Source organism: Cibotium barometz, chromosome 60 (genome assembly GCF_041138505.1).
Source record: "Cibotium barometz isolate CiBa-2024 chromosome 60, ASM4113850v1, whole genome shotgun sequence".
NCBI lineage: Eukaryota > Viridiplantae > Streptophyta > Polypodiopsida > Cyatheales > Cibotiaceae > Cibotium > Cibotium barometz.
In genome coordinates this window covers 27,989,870-28,004,812 of record NC_141105.1, presented here as the reverse complement: position 1 = coordinate 28,004,812, position 14,943 = coordinate 27,989,870, and the positions used below count along the sequence as shown (strand labels likewise).

Here is a 14,943-nt window from a genome sequence, read left to right as displayed (position 1 = left end):
AAGAGAAGAATATGTATCACATCCCAAGAAGCTTAAGGAGTTGAAGGTAGGAGACAAGTCCGTGAAATTTGATGCCTTTCATGGAGAGTATGATGCCTCTAAGGTGCTAGCTTTTGTGGCCCAGTTTGATATTGCTTTTAGTGATGAGGACTTCACTGAGAAGTCCAAAATTAGTCATGCAAGCATGTTCTTGAAGGGGATAGCTGTCTATTGGTGGATCACTGAAAAGATCGCCAAAGATTCCATTTGCACTTGGAAAGAGTTTAAGGACAGATTTTATGCCTAATTCTTGCCTCCTAATGTGGAGCAAACTCTCACCCAAAAGTGGGATAGACTTGAGCAAAAAGATAATGAAAGTGTGCAGCAGTATGTCAATAAGTTTTGGAAAGTGTTGCTTGAGGTAACTCCCTTTATGCAACTCTCCGAGGATGAAAGAAAGAGGAAGTTTTGCTTCGGATTGCAACCAGCTTATCGTTCGGGCATTGAATTGCACTTGAAACACACTCTGCAACAGCTTATAGCCTTTGCTCTTGCTACGGAGCAATTGCTGCTCAAAATTAAGCAAGATCAAGGGGGTTCTAAGGGCAAAGAGAAGGCTGTCCTAAACCTGCAAAAAGGTGGACAGCCACCTAAAAAGAGCTTTCGGGATGTCCAGAAGGGAGGTAAAGCTGAAAATACCCCATCAAGGATCATGGGCCAAAGAAGAACAAATTTGGCTTGACCCCCGAGCAAAGGGAGCAATATGCAAAGGAGGGGAAATGCTTTTCTTGTGGCAGCAAAGAGCATATGTTTAGCCAATGCCCCAACCGCAAACCAAAGCATGAGGACAAACAACCCAAGGTAAATGTGCATGCAGTTCCCGATGTGCAGGGAAACACAAAGCATGATGGAAAAGAGAGGATGGTATGCAACGCATGGGGTCAAATCAAGGATCAGCCCGCTCTTTTTATGTTTGATGATTGTGCAACAGATAACTTCATCTCTATTCAGATGGCAGTCGCCTTGGGTATTGAGGTTGAGGACATGGGGCCTCAAATTGAAGCAAAAGCTACCTTTGTTGGTAAAGAGATGCAGGTTGCCCCACTTATTGGGAAGTTGCGCATACATATTCAGGGTTATCTTGATCATGAGCGGTTGTCCCACTTAATGGATGTGATGTATTGTTTGGCAAGCCATGGCATCATAGGCTTGAGCCCTGCAAAGAGTACAAGACAAACCGGATTTCCTTTATGCATAGAGGCCGCATGCATGTTATTGATGCTGGCAACAAGGAAGGGGATTCTATCCCAGTTGTATCTCACATCTAAATTAATAAAGCAATGAAAAAGAGTCTTTCTACGTACTTGGTTTTTGTTCGTGATAGCATTGAACCAAGTCATGAAAATGTGGATGTTTTGACTTAGGATAGGTTGAATTTTCTTCATGCATACAAAGATTGTTTTGCTGATGCATTGCCAGGAGCATTACCTTCTCAAAGGTCCGAGGATCATCGCATAGATCTTGTACCAGGTAGTTCTCCACCTAACAAACCTACATATCGTGTGAGTGCCGCACAACAAGAAGAGATCATGAAGCAGGTTAATGAGCTTTTGGAGAAAGGTTTGGTTCAGCCAAGTTCCTCACCTTATTGCTCTCCCATGCTTCTTGTTCAAAAGAAAGATGGGTCATTCCGCATGTGTGTGGAGTATAGAGCTCTAAATAAGCTCACCATCAAGAATAGATTTCCAATCCCGTGTATTGATGACATTCTGGATAAGCTTGATGGCTCGGCTTGTTTCAGCCGTATTGATTTGAAGAGTGGTTATCACCAGATACGAGTGGTGCCACAAGATGTCCACAAAACTGCATTCAGGACAGCTTTTGGATTGTATGAATTTTTGGTGATGTCTTTTGGTCTCACCAATGCCCCAGCCACATTCAATCGTATGATGGATAGAATATTCTGATCCCATCGAAAATTCACAGGTGTATTCTTTGATGACATCTTGGTTTTCTCCAAGAATGAGCAGGAGCATAGGACTCATTTGGCCACAGTGTTTGAAGAGTTGCGGAAGCATAAACTCTTCATTAATGCCAAGAAAAGTGAGTTCTTTTTTTCAGAGATACACTATTTGGGTCACATTGTATCCAAGGATGGTGTAAGAATGGATCTTGCCAAGATTGAAACCATTCGGAATTGGCCTTGGTTGCAAAATGTACATCAAGTACGTAGTTTTTTGGGTTTATGTTCATATTATAGGCGCTTCATAAGGCATTTTGCCATGATTGCTACGCCTCTACATGATCTCACGAAGAAGAAAGCCACATTTAAATGGACCCCAAAGGAGCAGGATGCCTTCTTGCAACTTAAGAATGCTATCGTATGTGGACCCGTATTGATTGTTTCCGACTTGCAAAGGTCATTCATAGTGGAATGTGATGCTTGTGGCGATTGTGTAGGGGTTGTCCTAAATCAAGAAGGTCATGCAGTTGCATATGAGAGCCGTCGATTGCATGATGCCGAGCTTCATATGGATATCTATGAGAAAGAGCTCTTGGCTGTAATTCATGCCTTAAAGATATGGAAACATTATCTTCTTGGGACTGAATTTGTAGTCAAGACAGATCATCAAAGCTTGAGATACTTTCTATCTCAAACAAAGCTTTTGGAGAAGCAAATGAGAATGGCAAACTTTCTTTTCATGTTTCATTTTTAGATTGTACATACTCTGGGAAAGAAGAATGTAGTGGGGCAGCTGCATTGTCCAAGAGGCCTTATGTGGCTGCAGTTTCAGTGGTCTCTCATGGGGACTTATCTACCATGCGAGATTTGTATCATTTGGATGCTGATTTTTGCCATATATGGACTGATTTGATGGCTGGTCACTCACATGTCTCTTATGTGATTAAGGAGGATTATCTTATGAAGGATAATTGCTTATATGTAGTGAAGGATATGTGTCCAAAGGTTATGGAAGAATGTCACGTTCCACCTTATGTTGGTTATCATGCCTACTACATGCATGATTGAGAGATATTTCTTTTGGCCAAGCATGCGTAAAGACATTGAGGCATATGTACATGCATGTCTTACTTGCTAAAAGGTAAAATTTGATAGGCAAAAGCCTCTAGGTTTTCTTTAGCCATTGCCTATTCTCTCGCAGCTATGGGAAAGTATTACTATGCACTTTATTATGGACTCGCCTAGATCCCAGCATGGGAATGATGCTATTTGGACCATTGTGGACAAGTTTAGCAAGCAAGCTCACTTCTTGCCCGTCAAGAAAACCATTAAAGTTGATCATATGGTGAAGCTTTTTCTTGCTAACATCTTCAAGCATCATGGTATACCTAAGTCCATTGTTGGGGATAGAGATCCCAGGACTACGAGCCTCTTCTGGAGGGCTTTATTTGATAACATGGGCACTAAACTTGAGTTTTTATCAGCTTATCATCCCTAAACGGATGGCCAAAGTGAAGTTGCAAATTCAGCCGTGTTGGATTTGTTGAAGTGTTATGTGGCAGATCAAAAGACTGCATGGGAGAAGTATCTTCCACTTGTAGAGTTTGCCTACAACAACACAGTTCATTGCTGAAAACTGTACCTGCCTGCTCTGAACTAGCCTGTACTTGCTGCCCATGTACTGAATCTGTAAGTATAGCACCTGATGTACCTGCTGCAAAATCTGAATAGCACTTGGCTGGTTGTACCTGCATACGTGTGGAGCATCTAATAACTCCTTGAGAAGCAATTTCACCGTTGTCTCTTGAGAGCATTGTCACACTGCCGCGTTGCACTACGGGTACTTGTTCCTCTTCTCACCTCACATCACTCACACACACTTACTAGCATGCATTAGAGAGAGATTAGCAAGAGCAAGACTCTATTGCACAATGGGAGAGTATATTGTATTATGAGAGAAATTCACTTATATACATGGCCATAAGTGTTCACACTCACTTAAACTGTGGTCGGTCGACACTTTAGGCTCATAAGAGGCCTAATGCTATTACAATGATTACTCTCATAATATATTCATGAAGTACATCACTTGGGACTTCATCCTACATGCTACCACACGCTCTTGAAGCGGGAATCACTATAAATACTCTGTCACACCATTACGGATACCCGTCTAAGTTGTAGATTTCGAAACTATTGCTTTGAATGTATGATCCTTTGGTGTATCAACCTTGAATCCTTGATGTAAGATAATGGTGATAGTTCTTGTTAACCCTAGGAATGGGTTAACAATCAATGTTGTAAAGAAGCTATTCGTTTAGATGACAACATGATGGAGGATAATCACGATATGTGATGGTTCTCATCTAAACCCAGTGAAGTCTAAGGCTAATGAAAAATTGATTTCGGAATTGTCATTCCCTGAATTCTACACAGCCTTGCTTCAAAGCATTGAATCAAACTGTTAGAGAGAGGATAACCTCCCTTAAAACCAAACATCCGTAATGCCTCTCAAAGTGATGGGCAAAATGTCTTGTGTTTATTGCCATCACTACGTCCATCTCAATCTCCAATGCGCGTATCCTAGGCTTATCTTTTTGTACTGCATACGTTGTAAAACCTTGGGTCACGACACAACTCAATGTCCCGATTCACCTATAGTTATATCAATACCACAACCGTCTTTGCCTCAAATAGAAACAGTCCAAAGGGTAGAAAGTGCTCAGGAAGCAGTTAAGCAAACACTTCAATGTTTCTATTGTCATGGATCGCACAAAGTGGCAGATTGTACGGTTTGGAATACCTCCATGCCTATAGTCACTGAAACTTTGCAATCCATATGTGAACGATGTGGCATCGATCACATATTCCAAGATTATCCAAGGCGAGTTGCTTCAATGCGACCTGTCTCACAAAATACAACTCTTAACTTTTTGAGTGTACAAAACATGCAATTGTCTACGGTATCCTTGAATGTGCTTACATGCTTGCAAGCCAAGGCATGAGAAACAATAAAAAAGAATGCAAAAGAACACACTTCGAAATGGGTAGAAGAGCATGTTTTCAAACAGAAATCAAAAGAGGATGCAAAACCTTCTAAACCAAAGAAAAACAAGGGCCAATAAATTGTCGAAACCAAGGTTGAATTAAAAGACAAGAGAAAGGAGCCTATGGAGGACCTAATTCCAAAAGAGCTAGAAGCTACACATAATGCAATTGTATCCATCTCAAAGGCTACCCCTCAAACCACAAAACCCACATGTACGACACATGATACAAAAGCCCGAAAGAAAGTTCGTTCTCGTCGCATGGGCAAACATAATGAAAACCTGAGGATCCAAAGAAAGTCAGAATATGGAATAAGTTCTAGTATGTCACTTAGTGAGGACGAAACAAGTTCTGACTCGTCACTCAGTACACCTCACAGTCTAATCAAGAAACTAGAATCCGCACGACCATCCCATAGTGACAATCATGATCACATGACATATGAGGAACGCAAAAAGCTAGCTCAGGAGAGCATGCTTATCACTGTTGAGTGTCAAACAGGATCACTGGTTGATATTGAACCTCATAATGTCAAACCTAAAAAAACATCCAAAATACAAAAACCGGAGGAGTATCGCTTCCCTTTCAAGAGGAAGACGTACTCTCTATGGAAATAAACTCATTAAGCCAAGAAGAGTCATCAGAGGAAGATTACACGAATGATGCAGTTGAAAAAGCACCTGAGGAATTCAATGAATCCCTTACGAAGTTAAAGTAGTCTCTCATTTATTTCGAGGAGTGCTCTTGTAACTCGTGGCGGGTGCCCGGGGGACTAGGGCCTTTGACACACTTGTTGATACCATCAATGCATATTAAAACATTTAAACATGGCCACAACCTTAACACATATCCATCATCACTTTGCATAAAACATAAAAGCTGGACAAAACATCCACAAATGCTGAAAATGGAGCTTGCATATGTGACACCACATAGAGGCCGGAATGGGCCGATCTTCTCCTTGGAGTATTTTATTACCCAAGGATAATAATATCATGTACAAGCTTTGAGGGCATTACTCTCTCCACGGGAGATGCCGGATTATCTATCTACAAATGCCATAACACAGCCCAACACGAGGCTACCAAGCCGGAACACAGGCTGCTGTAGAAATACCGAGCCAACAATATAATCCATATACCTCCGTGTCTCCGTGCAATAGAGCTGGTACAATAGGCTTAGCTCTCCATTTAGTTGGTACAATAGTACAGCAGGTACAGCTGGTATAGTGGTTGGTATAGCAGGTACATCAAGTACAAGGTCTGATATAGCCAGTATAGTAGCTGGTACAACAGGTATAAGGGTTGGTACAACAAGTACAATGGCTAGAAATCATAATAAATGATTAAATACCCTTGCCTTCAGTATTTCTTCGCGATGGAAGTCTCCAAAAGAGTCCCCAACAGTCGGTATTCTTCATGGGCAACCTTCAAGAGAGAGAGAAAGAGAGTAGCCATCATTAGGGCAGCCTGTAACGGTGGTAGAGGCTAGTGTGCAACAAGAGAGCCTCTCTTATTGAAGAGAGAGGGCTCCAATTTATAGATTTGGGGCTCACATGAGTGAAAATGGAACGAGAAGGCTATGATTAGAAGTGGAGAGCCACACAATAGCTGGAGTGACAAGTGTGAGGCCACTTGTGTCACTTTGATCCACTTTCTGACAAGTGTGAGGCCACTTGTCTCACTTTGATCCACTTTCTTGCCACATGTCCCAATCTAAGAGATTGATTCTCCCATAATCATTACCTCTAAAAATATCCCAACTAGTAGACATTTTGTCAGAGGCACTTTGCCAACTCTTGGTATCTTCTCAATTCCAGATGTAATGACGTGAACATAATTTCCATCGGAGTTGGGTCAAAAATAGCAACTCTCCTAAATTTCAGGAGTGTGGTCCTTTGTATTCTGGGATAATCTCCCATTCCCAAAGCTTGTACTTTCCAAATATTTAGACATCCTGGAGTCCACCAGATCCCTTTCATATTGGGAAATGTCCAGGCTGGTAACAGCTTTTCTCTCGTGGTGAGGCTAGCATAGCTTTAACCCTCGCACCTTTAAAGGCTAACCATGAGTTATACCAAGATATTAGGAGTGACAGAATAGGACTGTAAGGATTCGGAGGTTTTCAAATAGACCTCAGTTAAAGTTGTCAAAGGACCGAGTGTGCCATTGTACACATTGGGCTTTTTTGAAAAAGCTGAGAGCCATGAAGAGGATGAAAATGAATGGGAATATGAAACCGAAATGGGAACTGAAGTCGAAATCCAAACTGAAACTTTCATGGATCCGCTTGAGGATTCTATCATGTTATGGTTAGATTTCTCTGTGGTGGGAAATAATGTTAAGCGCAAATGCGCATTGATTAGTCCTCGAGCAAGCCATAACCTTGTGACAATAGACACTTGGATATCATTGGGCCAATCTGCAGTCATCCCTAAAGGAAATTCTTTTGCGATAGGTGTCAATGGAGAAAACATTGAAGTTTTAGGTTGCTTCAACTATGCTACTCATGTCACGATTGTGACTAACTCTGTTAATCTCTCCCTAATTACTTCTTAATCTCTAATTAACTGTAACGACACGTGTGAAGGGTCACATCCTTGCACATGGGTCACTATCAAAGAACATGTCTATTCATTAAAGACACACCCTTAAGTCCTAAGGACGTAACCATTGATTCAAGAGCCACACCCCTTCATAGGGATGTGCCTCTTCAGTTGTACCTTTTCAGTCTCTATTTAAGAAAGGCGCTCGTCTCAATGTAATCACTCAATCTTTTCTTGCAGTATTTACCTTATGTTCATTAATTAAGTCTTAATCATGTTAATAAAGCTGTAAAAGCTTTACAGTGGTATCAAAGCAAACAAAAAAAAAACAAACACACATAATACCCACTCTCAAAGGTTGGGTCTAAGGTTCTAAGTGTCACGTATTCAAGCAAAAAAAAAAAAAAACAAAAGAAAAAACCACACCTTTACGGGCTCCCTCACGAACCGACGCCAACTGCCACATATTCGTGCGGTTTTCAGCCTTCGCTTGCACACGATTTCAAAGTGCACCAGCCGCCTCCCTTCTCCATGGCTCCAGTCCGGCCGCCTCAGCCTCTTGGACGTGTGCTTCCTACTGTCTAGTACCTTTGCTTGGACCAGCCGCTTCCCGTTGTTGCAGATTTATGTATGATTGCCGACCACCATCTCCTTGGTGCTTCTCCTACAACAACAATATTATTTATGGAAATCTTCTTTAGGTGTGATTTTTCCATTTTCTTGGGCATTAAAATCTCACATAATGTGGAGCATTAGAATATCGGAAACCCGTCACTTCATTCTTTTGCGTGCTCTCCACTCATTAGGGGCCAATATCACTTTTTACGGGTTTAAGAGCACCTCCGAGACCACGTGGACACACATTACCCTCTTCTTTGACGGCTTATGGCAGAGAAAACCTATGAATTCAGTTATTTACAGGATACACCCTCACAGTCCATAGTGCCCTCTCCTACCCGTGTTTCTCCACCGGTCTCTGCCCCTGTTCTAGTGAGTGTGCCCCCCTCTTTACAGCTCACTCATTACTGTGTTCAGATAGCCACACCGACTTCTCAGCTCAGAGAGTTCGATGTGTGGCTGATCGGTGTTCGTACTTCTGCACAAGATCTGGATCATTACTATTTTATACTCAGACGTCATCCTTATCTGGGCGCTATTCTTCCCTAGTGTAGCATCATTTTTCATGAATATTTCACCTATTCTGAGAACGTTTATCCATCTTCGTTGATGGTGCGCCTTTCTACACCAAATTATACACCTTTGACACCAGGAGCTGTCCCTACCCCTGTACCTTCTTCTCCAGTAGCAGACTCTGGTGCAAGCCCAGAGAGGATCGCTTTCATTATACGGGATGGTCCATAGCTGCCTCACCAGCACGTAGCCTCTCCTCACGGGATTTAAAGATGCTGCACCCTCTAGTCGATGGTTCGGGTCCAACCTCTCTCGACTTGACAAGTTTATGTGGATGAGTGGGCTTGTGGCCGTGGGGGCATGATTGGCATCTTGGCGGGCATTACTTTTTCGGATCATGCTCCGATTATTCTGTCCTTAGAGGACCCCTGGAGGCAAGACAGGCACGCGAGCTCTAGGATTCCGGAAAGCCTTATACAGAACCTCGAGATGTGCAATAGAATATAGCAAATATGGGTGGGACTTGATTTTATTTCAAGATTTGCCGCATGCACCTTCGATGGGGGCCTTGGTGAGATCATCAGCTTTTTACAAGAGGCAGCTGAGAGTAGATTGGAGGGATTTCGTGAGCAGGAGAGGAGTCTGGGGAGGAGTCTTGCTTATCTTCAACGGCTTTAGGAGATTTCCCCTGATAGCCCTTGGATTGAGAGGTTGCCGCCTATACGGAGATTAGATCCATCGAGGAGAGGAGGGTGGAGTATAGGTACCATGCCAGAGCTTCCTTTTGGACTTAGGCCGGTGATAGAGTCACAGGGGACTTCTTTGAGGTATCCGCTCCCCACAAGAGGAGAGATGGTATTCGCAGGTTGCGTAGCCATGGTGAAGTTATTGTTTCTGACCCCCCCATGTGAGAGCCATCGCCTCCCCACTGATTTTTTCGATCTCTTCTCACGGGTGCCCCATTATCCCCACCGGTGATGGACGCGCGTGAGAGGGTCTAGCGGCCAATGAGAGAGGTGGTTACCTCCGCTCTTCGGTCCTTCTTATTGACTCCCTTCACTATGGAGGAGCTGGCGAAGGCATTGAAGGCTCTTCCTAGGGGCAAATGCCCACGGACATGCTTCTAGTTTCTTTCTTTCTTTGCCATTGGGACCTCATGGAAGGTGGCCTTCGAGCTACCTTCAATGAGATTATGACCACAGGTGCCATGCCAGAGCGGCTTTCAGAGGGTTTGATACACTTGATTCCTAAGGAGGGTGGTGACAGATTGGAGATCCGATAGTGGAGACCCATCACCCTTCTTGGGATCGGGCACGATGAGCCGGATGGGGTTCCCCGTGGAGTGGATTCGTGGTGTTTCAGGACTTTACTAAGCCTCTCACAGTCATGTTCTCATTCAGGGAGCCCGTGGCGATAGATTCCCCCTTTTTCGCTCCATTGAGCAGGGCTGTCCTTTGGCACCTTACCTTTTTCTATTCGTCACTGAGGCCATGAGCAATTTTCTCTCAGCTCAGGAGACGGGGCTCCAAGGATTGCATCTCCCCCTCCGTACTCATTAGGAGCTGTTGGACTCCGAGTTTGCTGATGACACAACAGCTTACCTATCAAGATATATGGGGAATCTCCAAAGATTCGTTGAGGCGATCAAGATCTTCTATTGCGCATGAGAAGCGCAGATCAGCTGGCACAAGTCCTGTGGTTTCTGTGTAGGTTTTGCATCTGCCTTGACTTAGTGCCCAGTTGAGGCTTTTCAGTGGATCTCGAGGGACTCCAGTTCGCTATCTTGGATGTGAGGTGGGATCGATATCTCTTCGGAGCAGCAGCTCGCTCCTCTTCTTTTGAGCATTCTGAAGAAGCTTTTGTATTCTGCGAGGCTCTCCCTAGTTGGTAGAGTGGTGGCGGCGAACCAGGTCCATCTTGCCACCATGTGGCACATTACTTCTTGTTGGGCCTTCTCCCGAGCATGTATTGGTCAGGTACATCGGTTGATCCAGAACTTTTTGTGGGTCGATAGTGACGGGAGGCTCGCTAGGACCAAGGTAGCGTTGAGAGTGATCGTTCAGCCACGATGTAGAGGGGGCTTAGGCATCATTGACCCTGCTATTTAGAGCTGTGCCTTGCTAGGCAAGGTGATTGTTAGAGGACTCCTTCCCGGTGGTGAGCCTTGGAAGGACTTCCTCTTGGCCCGGATTTCAGCTTGCATCCCGAGTCTAGGGGGCCCTTGGCCGTAGAGTACCAGATGGATCTTCAAAGAGATGGGGCCCTGCGGACTTAGCCCAGCTTTTGAGGATAGATTTGCAGCCAGTTTACTCCGAACTTGGGATCACCTGAGGCTGGTCCTTAGGCAGCTAGCTCCGGTAGCCTCAGAGGAGCGTCTTTGGCAGCCATTGATCTGGAACCCCTTGCAAGTGCAGAAGCTATTGCATAGGTGGTGTCCGTAGCACTAGTTGAGCTTGATATTTCAACGGGAGAGGCTTGTCAGAGCCAGCACATAAAGCACCACAGCTGCACATGTGAAAAGCGATGGCATAAATGTCATTTTCAGCATTCGTGGGCTTAGTTCAACATGCCGCGAGCTTATTAACAAGCCGACTCTGGTTCTTGACGTGGCTTTTAATTGTTCTCAGACCACTTGATAGTTCAGCCAACGTTTGGTCTACCTCGTTCTTGCGTTTGGCATTCCACAATCAACCGTCATCAAGTCAGTTTCTTTGGTAAAGTCTACATTGTAAAGTTCTCCAAAGTAATAAAGCAAATACTCTTGCTTGCGGGAGGGGGCCCTTGAGTGGGTAGTTGGGACCCAATCTGGTGTGGACTCTCCAGCTTCTCTTTCTACAGCTCTTATCTCCTTGTATAAAGATTACAATGGATTGCTTATGCTCACTCCAACATAAAGGTGTAAAGGCGGCCTTGCTGTGTGTTACACCATCATACTGGTTGCATGCTATAGCCCCACTGTTCGCTACATAATACATTGAATTGCACATTGGAAGATATGGACCCATTTCCATTTATTGCTGCTGTTCGGGTTGAATTTACTGCTCTGCATGGCTGATCCTCGATCCCGTCTCCCTTGGCTGGCTACTCCAAAAGATTTTGGAAATTGTGTTAAATGGGGAGAGAGGGACCCTATTTTTATTAGTTGCCTTAATTTGTGTTTTTTTAATTAGTAGTCCAACTAATGGGTGCTAGTTTTATTAGTTGCCTTAATTTGTGCTTGTCATTAATGGGGGGCATCCTATTGTTGCCGGCTTTGGGTGCTGTTCCTCACACTAATAGCCTCTCTTGAACCTTTTTAGATTTAGGTTCACAACATGGGCTGATTCATCTACAGAACCCTAACCCTAACTGGTAACCTAGTGTGACAGCCTTTGTTATACACCGGACTAGAGGCATCCATATCGACCAAATAGAAATGAAACATAGTTATCATAAATGACCTTGGCAGCTTCATCAAGCTTTGACGTATGGCACCATACAGGAGATGCTGTATGCATCTCCGACTACAGTACTCATGCATATTGTATTATCATTGATAATGATCTTTTCAATCCTTTTTTTAAAGTTTTTTGGGCAATTTGAAGTGTTTTTAATCTTGTTGTGCTTTGTGAAGCTATTTTCTCACAGCTACTTGTCATGACTCTTGAAGGATGAAGCAGGGGAGTTGCCCTTTGTAGGAAGGCACAATAAAGGTTGCCATTGCAAGAAGTCAGGTTGCTTAAAAAAATACTGCGAGTGCTTCCAGGCAAACATCCTTTGCTCGGATAATTGCAAATGCATTGACTGCAAAAATTATGAAAATAGCAAGGAGAGACGGGCCTTATATCACGGAGACATGGCAACAAATCTAAACTATACACTTTATCCTGCGATGTCTCTAGGGGCAGGGAGCCTGGCCTACACTTCCCCTTTAGCATTGTCAAAGAAGAGGAGAACACATGACCTAGTTTTTGTTGGACAAGGGCTGAAGGAACAAGCTCCTTTGCATAGACTGCCCCATGTTTCGCAGGTGCATATGCATTCACTCTGCTTCTGATACTTTGAGAGTGATGTAGTTACAGCTTTTCGTCAGGATCAAGCTATATCTTGCTTATACCTTTTGTTCCATGCAGCCTCCTAATATGAAGATGGGTAGTGCACCATTGAATGCATACACATCAGGAATGCCTGGGACTGTGCCCACTGTACCAACATCGAAGGTTTCCTACAGGTTTGTTTCCCCCTATGGCAGTTACATGGATGGATTTGTTCATGTTTAGAGTAGTTGCTAATGATATAAATGAATTTGATACAGCTCGTTGTTAATGGGAGTAGTCCAGCCAGATGCAGTTCGAGAGCTTTGCAAGCTTTTGGTTATTGTGTCTGCAGAAGCTGCAAGAGTGTGTGCCGGTAATGTTTTGTGTGTGTTGGTTTGTATATGCAAAGCCAGTTTGTATGAAGCTTACTGAAAAATTCTGATGCTTTAACAGAATCAGAGCTTAAAGCTCCAGATGGGGCATCGACAGAGAACGGCACTTCAGCAGTTTTGAAGGATGGTGTGGTTTCTGCTGCAAAGAATCATGATGAAACCAAGAACCATTCTCGAGACTCTGCAGAGGAAGCAGCAGGAGAGAAAAATTTGGCAGCAGAAGCTTCAAACACAAACATGGATGTCACAGAGTCTGAATGTGGTGCAGATGGGCCCAAACCAAGACCCATGTCTCCTGGAACTCTAGCACTGATGTGTGATGAGCAAGACAGCCTCTTTACTGCACCTCCATCTCCGTCAGGGTCAAACACTGGTGGCTTTCCCATGCAAAAGTCATCCCTTTTAACGCACATGCATGCAGAACAAGAAAAAGCAATCCTCTCCGAGTTTCGTGATTGTTTGCGACGGATCGTCTCTGTCGGTAACAAGAGAGGTATTCTTCTCTACTTTTCAAAACTTTAGAGTTGGTAATAGTAGAGGTATCTTCATACATGAAGAAGCTCTTGGCGTTTGGAAATAATGCTTTCTGCACATGATGTGGTTGAACAGCTACACAGTTTTCGACAAAGGCTGCCAAGGTAGAACTGCCGGCCACGCCACACATGCAGCAGCCGCAACCGGGACCTAGCAGTCTTGGAGTTCCCCAGCCTGTCATGGTTGCTGCCCAACCAATAGTAACAAGGCCTGTCAGTACTTCAAGCTTTTCCATGCCAAATGGTTTCCCCACAGTGAGTTCTGCAGTTTATGTTACTGGGGCGATAGTTCCATCTCCTGCTCCCGTGGTGTCAGTGCAGAGTGCAGTACCAGTCTCTTCGAGTACAACAGCCTTGCAATAACAACTGGATACAGTTGATTTAGCTACCAATTGTTTGTTACCCTGCAGTCTCCAGGACACTGCCCAGGTGTGTCACTTACTCTATAGTTGATGTGGGAAGGTGGGGAAGAGGTAAGTTCTTGGACGGTCTTCGGGAAACTATCCTGATTGTAATGACTCTCCAACGTCTTCAATCTCTTCCCTTTACATTAAATTCCCTTCTGGTTCTCTGCATTATATCTTGGGTCCCTTGATGGTGGTGGCAACACTCTCAAACATTTTGAAGCTTTTCCACACAAACACCACACTACGGACCACCACTTCTGTAAGTCTTTGTAAGAAAGACGTTTGATGACTTGCACCTTACTCATGGATATTGTGGCTTTAGCAGTTTGGGATAGGTAGTTCTCATTTTTCGTTTTTAAGTAACATAATTTTTGGTATCACGTGTACTTCTAGTAACAGCTATTATCGAGAATTGAAGGACCGAGGCATATTATCTCAACAGGAAAGAGGTGCTGATGTTGGTGGTCCAAACAACTCCATGGAAGATGTAACTCTGGTTTGTTGCAAGGGACAAGATCTGACAAACATAGGATCAAAGATTGCATCTAAAGCTCCAATTTTTGCATGAGTAAGACTATTGGTGCAATGCAAATGAGAACATGATGAATGAACAACGGAAGTCTTAACATACAAGCATTCACAATGATTGTCTGTACAGTAATGTAACCTAATTCAAAAGCCACAAAATATAAGTCTGCAAAGATCTCAGCCGTTTTTTTCCATAGATCTCACCTAGTTGTCTCTTTAACACAAAATGCTAATTGTATTCTTTTAGAGCACTTTTAGGCGGCAATAATAGGAACCTAACTACACACTAAGATACTCTAAGAGCACACGAGAGTGGATTTTAACTAGGAATAAAGGAAATGACTATCCTTTTTTATTATATAGGAAAAAGAGGCTATTCTCATGTCACATGTCGCACATAG

At 43.6% G+C, this 14,943-nt stretch overlaps 1 protein-coding gene across 4 annotated transcripts in view; it reads left to right on the top strand.

The window, feature by feature from the left end:
• LOC147605201 (protein tesmin/TSO1-like CXC 5) overlaps positions 1-14,338 on the top strand; it is a 38,794-nt gene extending 24,456 nt beyond the window's left edge. For all 4 annotated transcript variants that reach the window (XM_086793992.1, XM_086793991.1, XM_086793994.1 and 1 more), the window contains 5 exons: positions 12,316-12,675; positions 12,779-12,876; positions 12,961-13,055; positions 13,136-13,567; positions 13,684-14,338. In XM_086793992.1, coding sequence (XP_086650118.1) covers positions 12,316-12,675; positions 12,779-12,876; positions 12,961-13,055; positions 13,136-13,567; positions 13,684-13,970 — 1,272 coding nt within the window. In that variant the 3' untranslated portion in view covers positions 13,971-14,338. The remainder of the gene's footprint in view (positions 1-12,315; positions 12,676-12,778; positions 12,877-12,960; positions 13,056-13,135; positions 13,568-13,683) is intronic.
• Positions 14,339-14,943: the final 605 nt, after the last annotated feature.